This window comes from Gadus morhua, chromosome 16 (genome assembly GCF_902167405.1).
Source record: "Gadus morhua chromosome 16, gadMor3.0, whole genome shotgun sequence".
Lineage (NCBI taxonomy): Eukaryota > Metazoa > Chordata > Actinopteri > Gadiformes > Gadidae > Gadus > Gadus morhua.
In genome coordinates, this window is record NC_044063.1 from 20,676,421 (window position 1) to 20,697,315 (window position 20,895).

The window sequence follows — 20,895 nt, forward strand, 5'->3', positions numbered from 1 at the left end:
TCTAACCCGCGCTCCAGCGCACTCGTCTGAAGGGGACTGGTCCCTTGACCCGACATCCTCCCCCGCGTGCGGCGGTCTGTGTGGGTATGACCCCCCCAAACTAATCAGTGGCTTCTTGATGCTGAGCCGGCACTTCCTGCGTTCAGAGGAGTGCTGCCAGGCCCCGGGGTGAGCCGTTAAAACCTCTCGCCTGAGAGGATAACTGCTGCTGAGGGGTGAAAGGGTGAGTCGCTTCACCACAGGAGTGTTTTAAGAAGGGGAACAGTGGTGACGTCGGAGGAATCATTGCCCATTATACAAGGTACAGAAGAAGGCTCGCCGCACACATCACACAGCAAAGCGTGCTCGGGCCGAAGCGGCTGTGCAGCGCTGCAGACTGGATGCGATACTGAGGATTGGGTCTTTCCTGCGGTCAGCGATCCTTGATTGCCCACCGGGAGTGACCAATCGACTGTTTATAAATAAACACAAGATGGACGGTTGTGGGGACGTCAACGGATCTGGCTGAACAACGGCTGCTGGCAGAGCTGTATTGATACGCGGTTATAAGTTTAGAGGTTAAAGTACGCATCGCTACAACGGACACCTTTTGGAATCAGTGTTCCAAAAACTTAACAGACTTCCTCTTAAAACACTAAACTGGCCAGGACAGTTCACCACACCCCATTATAAACCCCCTCATAAACCACTTTAGATAATTCTGTATGATTAAGCATAACACACACACAACAGATAAGCGCGAGCGAGTGCGTGTGCGCGCTTGCACTTTCCAACCAATGACAAAGAACGACAACAACGAAGTAAAGTAAAAAAGAGCAGAACTTTATTTGATCTAAAAGAACCGGTCATTTGGTGGAAGGCAGGCAGTTGAGTCAGGTGAGGGGGCTGGTGGGGGTGGGGGTGGGGTCTAACATTAAGGTATTAAAACCAGTCAATCAGACCGGGAGGGGGGGGGTGAGACTGAGTCCTGAGTTTCCATGGTTATGCTAAGGCTCCCATGGGGTCCCAGGCGGGAAGAATGACGGCCGTCTGATCCATCACGTTGGCGACCTCGGCGGTGACGAACTTCTTGTCCACCACCACCTCGTACACGTACTCAGAGAACCACTCGTCGGTCATGATCAGGTAACCTGGAGAGAGAGAGAGAGACAATGGGAAACATTACGGCTGGGCAGAGACGGCGGTTTGTTGGCATCGTCACCAGGGTGAAGGGGGGCCCGTCGGTGTGTCAGATGGCCAATCCCGTCACTGCTCAGGTGGACGTGGAGGTCTGAGCACTTGGTGACCTGAATTGAGGGGAGTCAGGCAGCCAAAACAGGCCTCTTTTGGCATAGTGCTTTGAGAAGCTCGCACGATTTAATCTCAGGATACTATCTTAATCTCTGGCGATTCTCCACTTTCAGCAACGAGAGAGAAACAAAGACAGAGAGAGAGATGGACACAGAGAAAGAGAGAGAGTGAGAGGGAGAGAGAAAGTGCGAGCGAGAGAACGAGAGTGACACAGAGAGAGACACACCGAGAGTGAGAGAGAGTGAGGCTAAACAATGATCTTATTAACTGAATATTAACAACATAATGTAAACAGGTGATGAATGTAACTCCGGATGAGTCCAGTTACATTTCCTGAGCCAAGATCATGAAATCAGTTCCCCCTTTCAAATACAGTTAGGCTCACTTTAATATCCCTGCTTGGTGTGCATCCCAGAGGTCTGTCTGTGGAGAGCTAGAACAAATCCTATCTCTGTGTGTAATGGAGCCGCGACGACCGCAGGAGCGAGCGGGTTCACGCAGGATGCAGGCGTAGGAAAAGTCCTCTCTGATTAAGTGCTTGGCAGATTTCACACATGGTAAATAAACTTGGTGCGGGACTCCCAACACAAATAGATGATGACATTACTCCCTGTATGTTTTATTCGGCCTCAGAAGTTGCGTTCAACACGTAACTATAAAGCAAAAGGACTGATTTCCTGTCTCATGTGCTAAGTATTTGAAGGGATGCTTTCCAGTGCACTTCAACGAGTGTTGCACAGCGAAGCAAGCCTTCCCAAGCAATCCCTTTGCAGAATACTCCCGGGCTGTTATCCCGGCAGTATACACGTTTAGCATGACTGTATCAGCCCACGAGTCTCTGACACTCATTGTTCCATACAGGCAGAGAGGAGGAATGGGAGTGGAACAACGGCCCTGACATTTCCTTGACATTCACTCCACCCAATGCATGTCTTTGCTCTCGCGGCCAACCCTTACTTCAACATCCGACAGCTATTGGATCTTGATGAGTGCGCATTCCGATAGAACATCCAGGCTTAATCAGAGAAGAGTTGAAGGTCAGAGCCGGGCTCTATCAACGCGGTAAGAGGAAGAGAAATATTGAAATAAGACGGATCATCCTGTTTATTATTTGTAGTATCCAGGAAGTCTGCCGAAAGAGGACCTCTCCCCATTGGGCCCTTGTTTGTAGCTCTTGTAGCACTCTCTGCTTTCCCATCACAAATCCCTTCTTCCCTCCTTAGTTTGAGGCACCGGGGCCCCGGGATGACGAGTTGATCTCAATCAACGACATCCAGGCGACCACAACCACCAACGCTCAAACCTTACAAGAAAGGCCTATCAGAGTGTGTGTGCTCCCAAAAGACAATTCCTACGAATCCTTGCTTTTCTGTGTGCATGCATGCGTTCGTGCGTGTGCCTCCTTGAACCTGCAAGTTGGGTGGCACGGAAAAGGGCGTCTATGTGGGAGTAAAAAAACAGCTCATTATTTGTTATTCAAGCTAGATTGACCGTCTTTCCCTGGGCCATAAACGGGAGGCGATACAAAGCAGCCATTTTATTTGGAAATGCATGTAATGTGAAAATAATTAAATGATCCACCAAGAGAATCAATCCTTTTTTGCTATTAAAGTACGATTACTCCAATGACCCAGCTCTTTTGAAAGATCTGTTAAGAACTCAATTAAAACTCAGCATCTATGGCATGATTAAATACTTATTGCTAACACCTGTATTCTACAGTAGTACAACACCAGAGCAATAAAGTGTGTCAATAAAATACCTTTCAACATGTCAGAAAGCTCAGGGAGAAGGATTACAAAGCAGCCCGTGACACGTGTTGAAGAGGTCACGTCAGGCCGGTAAATCCTGCTGTTAGAGTGGAACTAAAGCCTTTCAGTGCCTGCGGCACAATATTGATCTAAAACAGAATAAAAGTTTGGGCTTGGACGATGGACTGGGAGCAGAGCTGAGCTGAGAGCTGTAAGCTGTTATTGGCTCGCCATCTGGCCCGCGGTAGGACTCCCGTCTCCAGACTACTTCTTTCTAGAGACCTGTCATGTTCACCTTTATCCGTCCATCCAAACCTGGTCTTTACTTTCATTTTCTTCCCCCTCTAAGGGACTCTCAGGGCCCCTCAATGGAGGGCCTCGAACTGTCAAACAGAACACAGCCCAAAGGGTTCTCCAAACTTTGGTTTTAAGAAACGTTATTAATTTGGCCACAGATGGCTTTGAGGCCCCGACCCCCCCCCCCTTTTTCTATCATCGTGTTTATGGAACGAGACACGTGTGAAACACATTTCCTTCAAGCCCAATAGTGCGAGTGAGTGAGTGAGTATGTACGCGGGCGTGTGTTGGACCAAGCGGGTCTTTGCGTGATCTGCTGTGGAATGCCAAGCTGATTGTCAAGCTCTGAGAAACGGAGGTGTATCGAGGGAGAAGGAAGGAGAGCGAAGAGGAGAAGAGGTTTAGTGTTCAAGTTTTGTATGCAAGCATGAAAACTTTGATAGATCATACAGCATTGGTTGAATTATTACATTTACATTAACATATTAAAATGTACATATTAAAATGTATTTTTATCTTATCTGTATTTTTTTTTTTAATGCAACCTTGCATTAGAGTCCATTGAGTTCTTACTGCAAGTAGAATTTCCAAGATCATCATCATCAATATCATTCACTTTCAGAATTAAAGAACTGCAGTATCGCAGACAAAGGGAACCAGTGTTCTTTGGTTCACAAAAATCAACTCTGGATATAAATAATTCCTGTAATCAGAAGATCCGTGTAAATGTGTGAGCGCATAGCAAATGAGCGGTGATGAGTTAACGCTGGTGCTGCTGCAGCCCTTTTCAACGTGACTTTAATCATCTGCTCAAGCCTAACTGAACAAACTCAAACCCCTCACCGTGTTTAATGAGATCACAACCCAAGCACAACAAAGACATTCCAGGACTGCTTAGTTAATGGTGCTGAGATATAATTGATATGAGAAAGACCAACGACTCCTTAGATCCATCATGTTTGTTTTTTAATCTTAAACCGGATGAGAGGGATGGACAAAAGGAGTATTCCACAGCTTCGACAAACTTGGATTAGCATCAACAAAGAATGCTACAGTGATGGACTGGATGCGGAAGCAAAGACTGCCAAAAGTATTTTGTGCAATACATAATCACCACATAGTCCACTGCACTAAACCGTCCACGAGCCAACAAATTAACTACATGGCAAGGTAAACATCGCATACTGCGTGCTCAGCAAGTTTGTGTGAGCCTTTTAAGGGGTGATGAGATTTCAAGAGGCACTGTTTCAGGATTCATCAAATTGTTATTGAAATAAACATGGAAACAATGGTACTTGGGGTTTGAGATTCTGAGTTTTTTTTAAAACTCAGAATCAAGACTCCCTAGAGGACGTGTGCGACTACAGGAATATCAGAGCTGCTCAGCCCCTCTGAAGCAGGCGTCCTTTAACCAGGCTGTGGTAGAGGTGAGGCAGAGGTCAGCAGCCACTTCCCAGAGGTTTTTAATGAGGGCCAGAGGAACATGGGACTAAGCTGCCCCAATTAGAGCACTCCAAATCCGGTTAGAGGGTCGCTCGAAAATATTTGCTCATCCTTAACACCGAGTTCATGGTGTCCCTGGACAATGCAGGCTTCAACAAACATAGGCCCAGGGCGGTGCCTCGATGTAGGCGTTCAAATGCAAATGCTCGTTTGTGCGTCTGTGCTATTTTTTTTCCACAAAATTGCACTGTAATGCGTAGAAAAATTTAGTGCAGTTCATATTAATCCCTTGTATATGTGTAGCATGTCAGACTATAAAATAATCCGAGAAGTTTACTGTAACCAAAGACAGACACCCGCGTATGTGCTTGCAATCAGCACCAGTGCCATCTATTCCACAATGGAAGCAGCTTTCATTGTAGGATTTAACATGCCATTTACAGATGTTGGATCAGCTTGATTAATATAGTATTAATAACGCAATCAGTACACTTAACCGGCCCAACCCCATTAGATTAGATTTTATTTGACGCATATTTGACGTTGTTTATCAGTTGTAAAAGTTATTGTAAAATTGGGAGAAACAGATGAGTCTGCCATATTGTTTGTGGAAAGCTAGAAGTTGTATTGTGGAAAGTATTAACCCTAACACAGCAGCGCAAATTGGATAAAGTTTCAAGGATGTATATTTTGTGTTATATCACAATAAATATTAGAATACTTTCCATGGAACTCTTCAACATAAAAAACGAGAATATGGGGTACAAGTAATCGGTAAATCCGCGAATTAATAATCCCTTGTGTGGGTGAGTTTTATCTGGATAAAGCCAATAATAAGTTCATGAGACAGCGTCCAAATAATCCTCTCCTGAGGACAGGTTGGTTCAGTTCCAGGACACTGGGGCAATGCGGAGGGGAGGGAACCAGACACAGGCCTGTTTAACGGTAGACCCCAACCTGGACAGAAGTGTGTGTGCGCTCACCTTTGTTCCCACGGTCATCTCCCCAAGAGTTCTCCACTCTCCACTTCTCAAAGCCCTCCTTTCCTCCTTCCTCCTGAGAGAGAGGAGACAGAGAGAGTCATTGACAAAAGAGAGTCAGAGACAGAAAGAGAGAGACAGAGATAGAAAGAGAGAGACAGAAAGAGAAAGAGAGATTGAGAGACAGAGATAGAAAGAGAGAGTCAGAGAAAGAGTCAGACAGAAAGAGAGTCAGAGACAGAAAGAGAGTCAGAGACAGAAAGAGAGACAGAGTCAGAAAGAGAGAGACAGACAGAAACAGAGAGTCAGACATAAAGAGAGAGACGGAGAAAGAGAGAAAGAAAGTCAGAGCCAGAAGGAGCGAGTTAGACAGGCACATTGACAGAGACAGAGAGGTGCAGGAATGAGATGAAGTAGTGCGAGTGGTGACAGCAGGGGAATTGACGGTGATGTGAGAAACTGCAGCCGATTAAAGCGGCGTAAACACGCACTGAGCCCTTTGATGCACGGACCGATGTGACAGAAATATGTGTGTATGAAAACTATGTTTACCCGAGTTTACAGTAACTAGGCGCGCCTGTACAAGCGCATGAGGCAAGGTGTGTGTGTGTGTTTGTCTTCATACCTTCTCTGTGACGGCGGTCAGGATCATGGCGTGGGTCATGAGGGAATCGCCGTACATCAGCCTCTCCGTCTTGGAAAGGTTTTTTACCGAGACCCCAAACACCAGCTCGTGGTTAAAACTACACACACACACAAACAGACACACTTTAAACATCACATGAACTATTGAGTTTCATACACAGAGTCAGTGAAAAGGATCTACCCAGAATCCCAAGCAGCTATTTTAAAGGGCAGGACTAAAAACATCCTGCGTGTGTGTTTCCACCGACAGCCACGGAGACCATGAGCGTCATCGTGGACGTCCAATCCGAGCGGAGTGGGGCCAGCGCGCTACACCGTAGCAGCACAGCACGTGCAAGGCTGCTAACAAGCTCTGGGTCAACAGGTAGAAACCCTCTGTTTCAGGAGAACCAGCGGGCGGCCCTGAACAGGGGCCAGGTTCTCCCGTATTTCTGAGGCCTGGTCGGACCACAGCATGTTGGTGGCTCCAGAGACCCACTCTTGAAAATGTACTGTTCAAAGGTTTAACGAGGTTTAAGGCCGAATCACATGTCAACATATCCTGGCACATTCGGGCAATTAAAAATAGTACTTAAAATTGTGTAGCGTCTTAGGCTAGCTATCTTGGTGCATACGAGGAATGGGTTAACCCAGCAATCGTAAAAGCTTGCACTTGTTCCAATGAATATCCTTGCTTCACCTACAGCGATATATTGTTACTCTCTCTTCTGGCAAATTTACCTTTCGGAAATTGTTTGGATTAAGGCATCTGCAAAATTCCCTAAATGTCAATGTAATGTAAAACATCGCTGCCGAGACTTTTGCCCTACTCTACTGTATCGAAAACTCGCTCCTTCACCACCTATTGGTACCCTATATAGAAATCTCTCGAATGAAATGTAACAGGTAAAGTGAAGTCATGTAGTAAGAGTTTAACCACACGTGTAGCCTCCGGATGCCCATCTGTGTAGATATTGTTGAAGCAGTGGATTGTGTAACATTCTTAGGGCTTAGAAGGTCTTCCATAAGAAGTCCATACCCAGTTGACCGGAGGCGAGGGTCTCAGAGGGAGATAGGGGAGGTTCGTATTTGTTCTCTCAATGGTTGGGCCAAGTTAGGGTGCAGAGCTGGGTCAGGCACTATTACAAATAAATCCAAGGAGTTTGTTTTACCCTGCTTGTGTTGCCCTGTTTGGAGGACCAGATGGTTGCCACATAAGACAACATAACGCATGGCAGAGAGCTTGCAAAAAATAACAAAATAAATGAAAAAAAGGGCAAATGTAAAATGTGCAATGTCCCCCCGCCCTTTGGGTACTTGAGACATGCTTAAACAAACACTACGAATTATTTGCTCATGCAGTTTGACTCATGTCCAGTCAGCAGACATATCAAACAGTCTACCACTGGATTGGTGATGGGAAATTCTTTGCTAGCTGTCTACAACTGGCAGAAGCAGCACACACAAACACTCACACATTCATGTCGTTGATGCCAAGCTTGCCGTGGAAATGTTTTCCTACATCGCAGCCGAACCACACAGCCTGGGAGGGTGAGATAAGAAATCTAAAATTAGCACTGCTACTATAACGGATTGTTCAGGGAAAGCATCGTAAATACCGGCCGACGGTCATTTCCAATTTTTCAAAGCGATGTCTTAAATTAGCTGCGTTTGTGTGACGAGCATGAAATTTTATAAAAATTATTCACTTAATAATGATCTAAAATAGACAAAAGCCATCAAACATAGCCAGAATAATTAAGTATTGACTGTAATTTTGATTACGTAGAAAATGTCCACAGATGCTAAGAACAAGAGTCAAAGCTTGGGAGCCTCGGTGCATGTGTCATGGCCCGGACTCCCCCTACCTCGCCCTCCTTGATGGAGTCAGCGGCGGCCTTCTTCAGCAGCTCGATGGGCTGGTTGTTGTACTGGGTGCTGCGGCCTCCCACCATGTTGCCCAGGAACTCCACGCTGTACAGCTTCCCATAGGGGTTCTGGGGCCGGGGGTCGTTCACAAGGCAGATCTACGGCCAGGCGAGAGGGAAAGCGAGAGAGCAAGAGAGCGAGAGAGCTGGGTCAGGAATGGAAGACATGTCAATGATGGAGATAATTAAGGGCATATCGGTTTCGATGGTTTGTTGGCTCAAGGGCATTACAAAGAAAGAAAGACAGAAAGATCCGGCCCCTAACCCCCTATCTCTACTTAAATTTATATTTATCCTTTTAAGTGGAAGAATCTATCGGACAAGCAATTGTTTTAATATGCCACCCAGAATACATTTTCCTGCCAAATGGTGTTAATTTTGGACCCCGGCTGATCATCAGGAACTTCCCTTTGAGATTGCACTGATTGGATTCCCATACTCATGCAGATATGTACGACCGACAAGACGGTCCCAGGGCTCGGAGACGCTGGCAGTGCACGCTCCATGAGGGCTGTGTGTTTGTGGCGGCGGGGTCAAAGAGGACCTGCTCGGGGGGCTGACGTCTCCTCTTGTGCCTGTACCTTGTCCTGCATGTTGTACAGGGGCTTGACGTGCTCCTTGTAGAACTGCTGCGGGGTCAGGGGGCCCATGCGGTTGAAGGCTTTGTCCTTGTCCCTGTACTCCCAGCTGATGGTCTCAGGAGGGCTTCCCAGACACACACTGACCACCCGGAACACCTGGAGAGACACACACACACACGAGCATAAATAAAACATAAAAATGCATGCCACTTCATACATAAATATATAATAAAATGACATAAAACGATTAGGATCCATTTATAGGAGTGGAATGTGAATGTTTACAGCAGATTTAAAAAGAAAAGCAATGATTTCTTGCTTTGATGTGGAAGAAGACTATACACAGGCATAACCCGTCATGGACAAAAGCTCTAGTTCTGAGCTATTGTGATGGAGACTACTTTAAAGCCACATTTTGCACTAGAAAGCCAATTTTCCAGCAGGCTTTTCTATGCCAAAACACCTAAAACGAGGTGTTTGTTCCTGCTACCTCCCATCGCTCAGCTACAGGTCTTTAACACTCTTCCAACTTTCCATCAGGCTTCACATGTGCCTACCTAAATCTCTTCATTTCCGAATCCCAAATCTGGGATACTCTGTTTCTCCCGGTCGCCTGCTGTGCAGGTCTGTCAGTTTTTGGTGGAACATATTCAGCTTGTTTAAACGGGGGCCCGTCTCCGTCTCCAGCCCACCTCTACCATGATGAAGCTATCCGAGGAATTTCCCATCCCTCTCTGACCCCCTTTGTTATATCGTTGCGCCTTTTGCCAAACCTCAGCAAAAACAAGAACCAGAAAAGCAAAACAGGGTCCCCTCTATTTGGCGCCCCTTTATTTGTTGGCATTAAATCTAAGGAAAATGACACGTGTTGATGACATGCCCAAGAATGACAAAGAACACATGTTTGTCCCCCGAGTCAAGCATCTTGAACCTCCTTATAGAAGCTCTCCTTTCAGGTTAGGGCACTCGATCCGTTCATACATCTGAATATCTCGGTGCGTGACCACACATACTAATGTAGACACACACGCGTTCACATAGGTACGCTGAGCACAACGGCCTGTGTGTCCATACATACATTTGTGGCTAGCTGAGACACACAAGAAGTCGGCCCCCCCCAACCCTTCATCACATTCATAGGCACTCAGCCATGGAGGCATTCAGGCCAATTTACAATGGCAACTTTAACAGCAGTTGCCTCTTCAAAACACACACTGCAAACCTAAAAGGTGCGAACACACCAAGCGCGTACCTCGCGTATAGACGCGTATAAAATCGGCAATTTTTCCATAGGGAACCATTGGTTTACGCGCGTATGAGGGGCGTACACGCGTATAATGCCTCAAATAAACAGAATGTCAGTCTGGGCCGACCGAGGGCCCGACTGGTCAGGAAACAAAAGGGCCCCAGGCCCGCTGACGTCACCGCGCACGGGGTCAATATTGAAACACCTGCCTCGGTGCCGACCGGTTAAAACACTGAGACGGACGAGAAGAAAGGAAAACATGGTGTGCGAGTGACACAGAGAGGGAGAGAGAGAACGTACCACATACCTGAGAGCACTTATAATAAATACGACATTTCAAAAAAATTGTCCATCATTGTGTCTGTCAAATGTATATTAAAATACTAGAAAGGTATTTTTTTTATTAAAAAGGGTCTCCAAAACATGAAGTGGAGGTTAATTCCTTGTTGTAGTTCCGGGGCCACCAGGGAATTCAAAAAACACTCCCAAACACTAATGATCCATCTTGAAACTATATAGTATCGTTGTTTTCAAAATATGATGGTTGCTACAGTGCCACTGGGCAGACGTAGGGTGCCAAGCCATACGGCCGCCGCGAATATGATAATGTGGCTGATTTATCTTCCTTGTGTTAAAGTCATGCTCTTATTTTAATATTTTACACAGCTAAAAGATGAAAAGGAGTATAGTACCAGACAGAGATTAAGGGTGGGTCTGATGGTTGGTTCTGATTTGAGGCAGGCAGCTCTCTGGCCAGCCAATGAGCAACCAGCAAAAGGTCTACATTACGGGTCCTTATCGGATATCTTCGCTGGGGTCAGCTGTTATTGCCAAAAACAGGAAGGATAAGGGAGAGTAGAGGAGACAGCTGGTCGGAGGGATATTACATCCCTGCGCTACAATATATGAAGCAGAGGGACACACGTGCGCACACACACACACACACACACACACCAAGAACTTCAATCATGTGAATTTAACTCAATGCAGACGGATCGTAGCCATGCTTTCCCACGCTCGGGAACCCATATACAAACACTCCATGTACCAGAGCCAGGTGTGGGTCGCAGTGGTCATAGAATATATGGATTGAATGCATTTAAGCACAACCCTGGGAGCAATTACCATGTTTTGACAAAGCCTGCTAACACTTACATTTTGAATCATGAAACAGCCCCTAAAGGACCCATGAAGCGATTCAAGTAAATATATTTGTATGACTTTACATTCCCGGTATTTAAGTTCATTAACACAATTGCACCCTTTGCGGTGTGTTTACTGTATGTGAATATAACTGAAATATCCAGTGTGTCTCTATGTTGGTAGATCTCCCTGCTTCCAATAGCTATCAGCATCTCTAGGAAACCCAAGATGACGTCAAGCGACTTCATGTTAATTAAATCTGCAGTGGGTAGGAGATTCTCACATAGCGATCATGCAGCTAATTTAAAGTAATTAACCATGTGACAATCTCTCAGAGCGTCCATCAGACTGGATTATGGGTCCCGTTTTTTCAAGAAAAAGACATCGCTAAAGTCACCACCAAACAGGTTTTATATTGAGGTGTATTTAGTAGAACGTACACACTGTTTCTGTGCAGTGTACAGGCAACAGGTTGCGTGTGACCTGCATCACCTGTTTGTTTAGGTGTAAATTGAATCTCTGTCATCTAACATGTACACGTGGTGCAGTCGGAAGAGCACACGTGTAGTGTGTGCGCCTGAACACCTCAGGGGTGCAGCATACAACTCCTAAACGAGAATGCTCCATAGGCTCAGGGTACCAACCACATGAACATCCTGTCGACGCTCAAGGCTCAACAAAGACAACCCGCCATTGCATAACGGTTATGTCGGGATACCGTTTTTTTTATTCCAGGAGCACAGGAAGCAGCACAGCCTAGCTGGCAAATATATAAAGGGTTCAGTTTGAAATCCTGTGATTCTTGTGTATAGTAAGTGAAACCACAGGCGATGATCCTTGTGGCCTGTCATCGTAGTGGTGGTGGTGGCGGGGGGGCTGCTGAGACAAAGACCAGGGCTCAAGTCATGACCGCTGCACACAGAGGATGGACAGCATCACCTCCACGTGCCCCAAAGTGGGACTGACACCACATCTTTGATCTGCACACGTGAACCAAAACACATTTGTGAATTGTTGAGGGTAAACGCCTTTAGCATCACACATGCGCAAACACAACATCACTGCGCGTGTGTGCGTGTGCGCGCGTGTGTGTACGGATGGAGGAAAGAAGGAACAAAGGTTCAAAATATATTGGTTTAATTAACAGTGGCTTGCCTCACATGGCAGAGGACTAAAATAGTACCTGCTTGAGGAGCTTTGATCCATGTTCCTGTTTCGCACATTACAACCAGCTTTTAATAACCAACACCTGACAGGCAGTCGACAGCATGAAGGTCAAACGCCTGACAAAACTAGTTTACCAGCTAGGGTGATGGCCCAGCGGCCCTACATTACAGCCATTATCACATGAAACATGGGATCAAAAATTGCTCCTTTAAATTGCAAATCTGTATAGAGGACACTGTTTAAATGTAACCCGTTACAACAGCTGGAATAAACTTGCGTTGTTCATCTGAGTACAACTCGCACCTGTGTGCTCGTCCTCGCTGTACCCCGAAGGCTCCCTCAGACAGGGAAAAAGCCTCATCCCAAGTCGGGTTTTCCCAAAAACAAACCACTTCCAGGTGGACAAACAGCCCTTGAAAACACCGCCCCGGGCTGCCCCGAGCACACGCTACTCTTGCGAAACCAATGTTCTGTGTGTGAGTTTGAGTATGCCTGTCTATGTATGCGTGTGTGTGTGAGTTTGAGTATGCCTGTCTATGTATGTGTGTGTGTGAGTTTGAGTATGCCTGTCTGTGTGTGTGTGTGTGTGTGTGTGTGTGTGTGTGTGAGAGTGTGTGAGAGTGTGTGAGAGTGTGAGTGTGTGTGTGCGGTGACGGCCAGTCATCGGTGGTGGAGTTGCGGGAACACGAAACCGTGTTGTATTAAAAGGAAGAAACAACAGTGGCCGGCAGCACAATGCAGACTAACAGCAGCCAACAAAGCTGTTGAGGCAGACTCATTTATGCGAGGGTTCAAAAGGTGACCGATTGACGGGCACAAACAACACACAGGAAGCATACACTTCATGTTCATCCACACCTACTATACAAGTGAAAACAGGCACAGCCCCACACAACTAAGCCCCCCCCCCCCGCCGCCCCCAGCCACAACATAACACACAGTAGGTGAGCATGCAATTTTGTTGACCGTGTGATTGAGCATGGACAATAGAGAGCCACTGTACACGCCTCACCAACGCCACACCAGTGTGTCAGTAAGTGTGTGAATGAATGAATGTACGTCACCACCTATCTCTACTTTGTGTCATTTGAACAGCACACTATTAACCTAAAAGATGCTGCAGATAATATTTAACAACTATATTTTTGTATTAATTGTTTTAAAATACCATAATCATTTGGTTGACTGCACCTGCCTCTGTTTGAGACCATTGGACCTCTTGGATGTCAAGCACATGCTCACATACAACGTTATGATATAGAACCACCAGAGATGGGTGGGGAATCTGTGGTGGTTGGAAAAGCATAGGGAGAGGGGTGGCATTTCTGGGTTGTTTATATTCATATTCTTGTGCTTTTCTCTCTCTCTTTACAACCCTCAAATCGTACCTAAAGCAACTTGAAACATCGTCCCTTGGGCATTCGAGAAAAAATTAACATCTCAGCAATGGCAAGATCTCTCGCCTGGCACACAGAGAGACAGCTAACATTACGTTACACAGACAGACAGCTAACAGGCCGATACACACAGAGAGCCAGCTAACAGAGACGCAAGGTATTTGCACGTGGAAAAAACAGAACACTATTTAAATTTTTAATAATTATAGCCTTATATGGGGTGCGCTTGAAAATTTGCAACTTTTAGTAGATGTGTAAGTTCTTTGACTTATCTACTGAACTACATTCATATCATTACAAAAGGCAGGAACACTCAGACTGTCAGTGTGATAAGCACTGTTTTGCTTTGACTCTTGAGGACACATTTAAAAATATTTGTACTGCCATTATATTGTAGCATATCATACATTCTAATTTGCGCGCAAGTAAAAAATGTATCAGACAATCGGTCATAATCATTCATTAAATATAAGCTCAAATGCAGAACTCTTAACGCATCAGTCAAGAGATGGACAGCTAGAGAGGATTTTAAAGTGAGGCAGCTCCCTCTTCTGGCCAAACAGACATTTGAGGACAATATTAAAACTGAATATTTGGAATTCTTATAATATGTAGACCGTTATTTTTCCTTATCCTATCCAGCCATTCATTTGCATGTAAAATGTGATTGTGAAAGAATCTCACCTCTTCTATCATGGTGTCCATAGATGCAGATATCTCAGCCTCAGTGGAGTTGCTGGCCACCATGTTCCTCAGTCTTAGACAGTATTCCCTCAGCTGAAACGGGGCAAAACAGTCAGAGATGGTTCCACGCTCGGCTGAAACCCCGACCTTGGGGTCTTGCCCGAGCTTCCGGTCGAGCGGTTGAGGAATTTTGTGTGTGGACAGACCTTGTTGTTGAGGATGTCGTTCATTCTACGCGAGGCCTCAGATGTGTGAGACTCTGGAAAGCACTTCTTTGGAACGACGCCATATTTCTCTGTAGCCGCATCAGCACAAGACGAGACTTTAGGTCAAGCATCTCATTACCTTTTTCAGAAATAGTGCTAAACATGCGAACCGTGCTGGTCGAGATAGCTAAAGCAGTATTGAGTTTCAACTACGTCCACGACAACTTTCCCTGACATACAGAGACTTCAAACAATACCGGCCCTGTTCTGCCCGGCAACTACGAGGGGTAAGAACTAACCAATGAGGTTAACCAGCATGTCCCACTGTCCTCCGTCATTGGTTGGATTGGAGAGCAGGAACTGGACCAGACGGCCGTCCACGGGCTCTTTCCTTTGGGCGGTTTCAACACAGGCCTGAAGGAAGTAGTAGCAGCGCTCCACCTGTGGGAAAGAGCAGGCTGTGAATGCAGAACTGGTAACCGCAGGCCAACATGCTCCTCAAGCACTCTTTTCAGGCCGATCATGTATACAAGAGACAGCATGATTTGAGGAACCTCTTAAATCAAAAAAAAGCTTGAAAAGAGGAAGTGGGTAAGTGTGACGAAGGTTTTGGACAGCGCTGACCAACAGAACACAATGGTGGGTTTGAGACAGATAATTGCCTTTCAGTAGTACTTCTCTATGCAAGTATTCATTGAGTTTAACCCAGGCAGCCATGCAGTATAGTGCATGGCTAGTATAGTGGCACTCTACACTCTAAATATGATTAAAAAAAAAAGGGTTAATGAGTAATGGTGAATCATACACATTTGCATTGATTTTAAATCATGTTAATCCTGATGTTGCAACACATTTGAGTTTACTTATGTAATGAGGTTAATATGTGACAAAATCAATTCATTGATATGGCATCTCATAAGCATGGTTTGCCACAATGCTAGCTGCAGCTTGCTTGATCTTGTCGGGCAAACAAAGAGGTAAAGGCTGGCCAGCATACATATTTTTGTAGAATTGATCAGTTATAGGATGTGATTTTATCGATAACGTTAATGAAGAATCTATCAATCAGCACTGAATACAAATATCTCCAGGTAATTTGAACCTACAAGCTGACGGAAATGTTACAAACTGAGACTTTAAACGGAGGTACAGTGTTTCCCACAGACCAGGAAGCAATGTGTGGTGCCCCCCTTGCGGGTGGGGGGGGGTGGGGAGACATGGAGTCCTGACGGGGGGAAGGGTGTTTCACGTTTGCTCATTCGCGTAATCGCGCAAAAAATACATTTCAAAGTGGACCGGCCCACTTCCTGATCTTCCCGATCTCCAGTCCCTGCTGCAGAGCAGATTCAGCAAATTTGCGGGCGAATCCACCGTCCGTGCGTGTGCAGTGTATCAGTGATACGCAAGTTTATCCAATAAGTGGTGGTGTACCCGCACACCATTGGCATGTATGCGCGCTTGTCTCTGTGCATGTTTGAACGAGAATGACAGGGAGAAAGAGTGCTATGCGGAGATGAATGAACTGAACGATATTTAGATTTCAAAATCGTGTAAAAAAACAACAAAAAAACAATCAATTTGTGGCGCATGGTGTTCATCCTATGGCGCTGCGCATTGGTCTATGTATGGGAAACACTGAGGTAACAAAGCGTCACATCTGACATTACCTTGTCCCAGAAAAAGAGGTAGGACTGACTGAACTCAAACTCCTCGATGTTGAACTTCTTCATGAAGGGAAGTCTCATGACGTTAAGGCACGAGAAGATCCAACATCTCCCTGGAATTCACAGAAGAACAAATAAGAAGTGTTTTCCAGCCTGGGATGATCTGTATTTGAACAGTGTTGAACACAAAATCACATATGTTATAAAAATAACTTCTAGCACAACAAACGATAAGAAAAACATAAAAATAAATAATAATAAAGATACCAACCACTTACAAAAAACTTGTTTCTACAGTTGGTGAACATATTTTTCCCATAAGGAAGAGCCTCCCATTGCATTGTGTTAAATATATGTTCTTAACAGTGATCAGTGTTTGACTCCAATTACTAGATTTTTGGTTTGATTCTGTAAACGGGCTTTGGAAGGTGGGGGCTCCCATCTTATCCACAGCAACAGGCTCAAAATATACCTCTTTGAGTTTAGAGCACAGGGATTATCTTGGATTGCATACACGTTTTAATCTGATTGGCTATGAGCATATAAGCATGTCCTACCAGAGTTCTTCTGGTTAGTGACAGGCTTCCCCTCTGTGGGGATGGTGTGCTGAAAGATGTGCACAGTGTCCTGGACTGTCTGCCGGTGCAGACACACCTCTAGCGGGTCGATGCAGGTAGAAACATTCTGTGCTAGCAGATAGCGTGGCTCGGCACGCAGTCTCTTGACAAAGGCGGCGACCTTATCTTGACTCAAACCTTGATGGGACCAGAGTTACCGCGGAACAAGACAAAAAAAAAGGGAAAAGACAAGAATTAGACTACAGCTTGTTAGGAGTGACATAATTCAGATCAGTCTTATATCAGATTTGTCACTGTGATAAATTGCATGCAGTCTCAAGACTTCCTCTAGACGGAGGATGGGGGTTAATACTGACTGACGTCTATTGTCATAATCTAGCCTGTACTTTGGCCTGTACATGATACATGGGTATTTGCAAGCATTCAGACAGACATCAGTTTATCTTGCATATGGAAGGTCATTGTACTAGTACTACATTGCATTTTCTTAGGGAATTTTTTTTTTGATGGTAATAAGGCAATATAAATCATATGTTGTGATAATGAAATAACTACTTCAATAGGATGTCAATAAGAAAAGTAACCAAATATTAACAAAGACATTATGTTGGCTTGATTATAGCTTTGTTACATATTGGCTGAAAAATGACCGCAGGGTTGGTAAAGGGAATGTATATCACAATCTAAGTACATTCTGATGAAGGAGGGCATCTAATTGGTTTGTAATTCAAAGTGAGGAACATGCATGATACAGTTTGACCCCTTTCTCTAGGGTCTCTCTACAGCCCGCATAAGTCTCTAATGGATACATAACCCAATCAACCAAAGAATCACTACAAGTGAATTGAGCAGTTTAACTGTATGTCAGTAAGTATCTATTATTTTTCTGATACAGCACACCAAATATGAAGGAGTACAGTAATGTAGGGCGATTAATCGAATTTTGATCGTGATTTAGATTTTACCATCAAACGATCACAAAACGAATATAATTGAATTTTCAATTATTATTATTTTTATATACATTATTATACATATCTGAATTATTTTACATTTGAAAATTTTCTTGATCATTTTGTGTATTTTTTTTGAATGCGAAATTTCAAAGTTCTCAGTTACAAAGCGTTTTATGGGAGAGATATGCTGAATAAATACATCATGTTTTCAAACTGAAAAATAATCGTTTGAATAATCGTGATTTCAATATTAACCAAAATAAGTGATCATGATTTTTTTTTTTGACCATAATCGAGCAGCCCTACAGTAATGGCAGCAAGGGCAATGGAGGTATTCTATGGATTGAGTCCAGCCAGACTAGATTTAGCTCATCATATAGGCCTCGCCCCAACAACTTGCAAAGCTTGAGGTAAGAAGTTACTAATAACTATCAATTAAAAACAATGATCTAAATTTAATCCGGGAAACTCGAATCCTTTCAAAAATCTCTCTCTAATGGAAAATAATTTGTAAACTCTTTGCCGTCAGCGTGTTTAGAACCAATTTAGGCAAAAAAAAAAAAAAAGATTTCCAGACATTACTTTTAGTGCATCAGAAAACAAGCCGGTGTCTGTTTATCCGTCAGCCGGGTTTTGATAGGCCTATAGCACATATACGAGAATTGTATATTTGGTGGATTATTATCAATGATTACTGTTGTAAACGAACGGGACTTGCTAAGAGTTTTGGGTGCTCGCACCATGAGTGGAAGAGGCGGAGTATTATACCGCAATGGCAGACGGAGTTGGGGTTTGAGCCGACTGAAAGTCACTGAAGGTGATGCGTTTTTGCTTTAAACGATCCGCAAAGTTGAGGTTAAGCATTGACGTTACAATAAATTAATTTATCATCAACGGCATGCGGGTCTCTCTTTATCTTTGGCTTTTCGGAAAGGTAGCCAAGCCTTTGACAACTGTACACGGTCAGCCATCCTATCAAGCGACCAATGCATCAAATTAAATTATTCTTTGATTAGTTTAACGGCGATTTGCCTGCCAGTCAATTTAATCCATAACGTAGCCAATTAATTTATGCTTCTGCCCTTGAATCTGATTTGATTTAAACTACATGACTCGTCTCTCGGAGGTCACCTCATAGGACCCGCTAGACTCGATAAGCTTGGACTCGCTAGACTCGAACCTTGTTGATTTTAGGATTTTGAGAAATTTTGAACTGTGAACCGGGTCTCGATCCCGATCCCTAGACATAAGGCGGTCTGTGGCTGAGCGCTCCTAGTCTCGCGGCACTGTTTAGACGTGCGTAAAAACCACATGGTGCACGTGTGACGTGTCTACACTGTATAGGGACCACATGTAATAAAATATGACAGATATTTTATTACATGCCTATTTTTGTACAGCATTTACCCGCTACTGGGAGGATAGCCTTCCAAGATTTACTAGGCTGGGGTTAATTTCGGAACCTGTGTATATCGATGATATCCATTCATGTTTATAACATGCAGACAAACAAAACATTTTTATATTATTGTTCTAACAAGTTCAAGTCAACCGTTCTAACCACATGGTAGTCCCAATTAGATGACTTATTTTGCTTCCCATCATTTATAATGATTTGAAGATTAATTTTAATTTAGATTAAAAAAAAATGGATGATTGTCTGTTCAAAGGGCAGAATGATTAGAATGAAATAATCCTATACGTTGTGCCTATAATGGCAAACTGCCTCGATTTCCAGTGAAAACATAAGTCTAAAGGGTCACCTTTGAACGAAAGCCTTATCAGTCACTTTTGGACTTCCCTGTCCTCTCTGGACTAACCACAGAAGGCTAGCAGCTCCTCCCTACACTAGCTAAAGAAGGCTAGCAGCACGGATTACTAGCAATAATCACTAGAAACACAATGTTTCGAAAATAAATTAGGTATACTGGTCAAATAGTTGACTAATGGACAGCCACTTTCTACCATCCCTACACTTGAATTAAGTGTCAGGGTGGAACATGACAGCAAGTCTCCCCAGCTAGCTGGCATGCTATGGCTAAGGTAGCGCTAATGCGCTAATGCACAGAAGCTACCTCAGCTGTCATTCATTGCCTTGAAATTCAGATTAGGCCAACTTTTACCGAATGACAATGCTTGAAACGACAGGAGGGATACCGGTACATACCAGTATCCATGTTGTCGGAAACGGTTGAACCTTTTTATCTTCCTGGACAGTCACCGGCTCTTTGTTTATCTCAGTCGCCGACAGCAGCGAGACTCGGAGAGGGGTATGTTCCTGCAGTGGAAGAGGTTGTCCTAGGGTTAGGCACGCAATCCAAGGCCCGCAGTCCCAGACCCGCAGCCCCAGGCCCGCAGTCACAGAGTTCTTCGTGACATTTCCTAGGGATGAAAGTTTATTTTTGCTTGGACTACGATTTCATCTTTTATGAGAAAGTGATGAAAAACAACAAATTATTAACCCAGTAGCTCAACTTAACCTTATATTACCGAGGCTAACCAAAAACTAACAATCTCTAACTTCATTCCTAAACATAACCATCCCTTACCTTATACTTAAAATGTAAAATCTTTAACCTAATCCCTAAACTTAACCGACTCTGAATGCAACCATCTCTGACCTAATACCTAGATTTAACCATCTAACCACCTTCATGTACATGTATTTATATCACGTTAGACCTTTACAACGTAATTTGCTTCCCCAGCCCCGATTAAATTAACTAGCCTTCGCCGGGGTGTTCGCGTCTGGCAAAAACTATATAACAGAAAAACGAGGGTCCTAGAACGTCGGTCTTAGGAGTGCGGTCTCAAGGCTGCAGGATGCCGGGCGGAAACAGGATATGGGGTGCTGGGGCATGTCTACAATTTTATCACTTTCCTATGAAATCCGTCCATTTTAATTCATAAACACCTTTGAAAAGTAGTTGATATGATAAAAGTAAGACATTTCAGCGCAA

At 44.4% G+C, this 20,895-nt stretch overlaps 1 protein-coding gene across 1 annotated transcript; it reads right to left on the bottom strand.

Annotated features, from left to right (window-relative positions):
- Positions 1-801: 801 nt before the first annotated feature.
- On the bottom strand, positions 802-20,219 carry blmh (bleomycin hydrolase). Its single transcript, XM_030337137.1, has 12 exons — positions 20,103-20,219; positions 16,959-17,156; positions 16,405-16,514; positions 15,037-15,178; positions 14,738-14,826; positions 14,532-14,624; positions 8,895-9,050; positions 8,254-8,412; positions 7,861-7,928; positions 6,387-6,504; positions 5,765-5,837; positions 802-1,130 (listed from the first exon to the last, which is right to left on the bottom strand). Exons 1-12 carry the CDS (start codon positions 20,110-20,112, stop codon positions 982-984), a joined length of 1,365 nt encoding a protein of 454 aa, XP_030192997.1. The 5' UTR covers positions 20,113-20,219; the 3' UTR covers positions 802-981.
- Between the last annotated feature and the right edge of the window lie 676 nt (positions 20,220-20,895).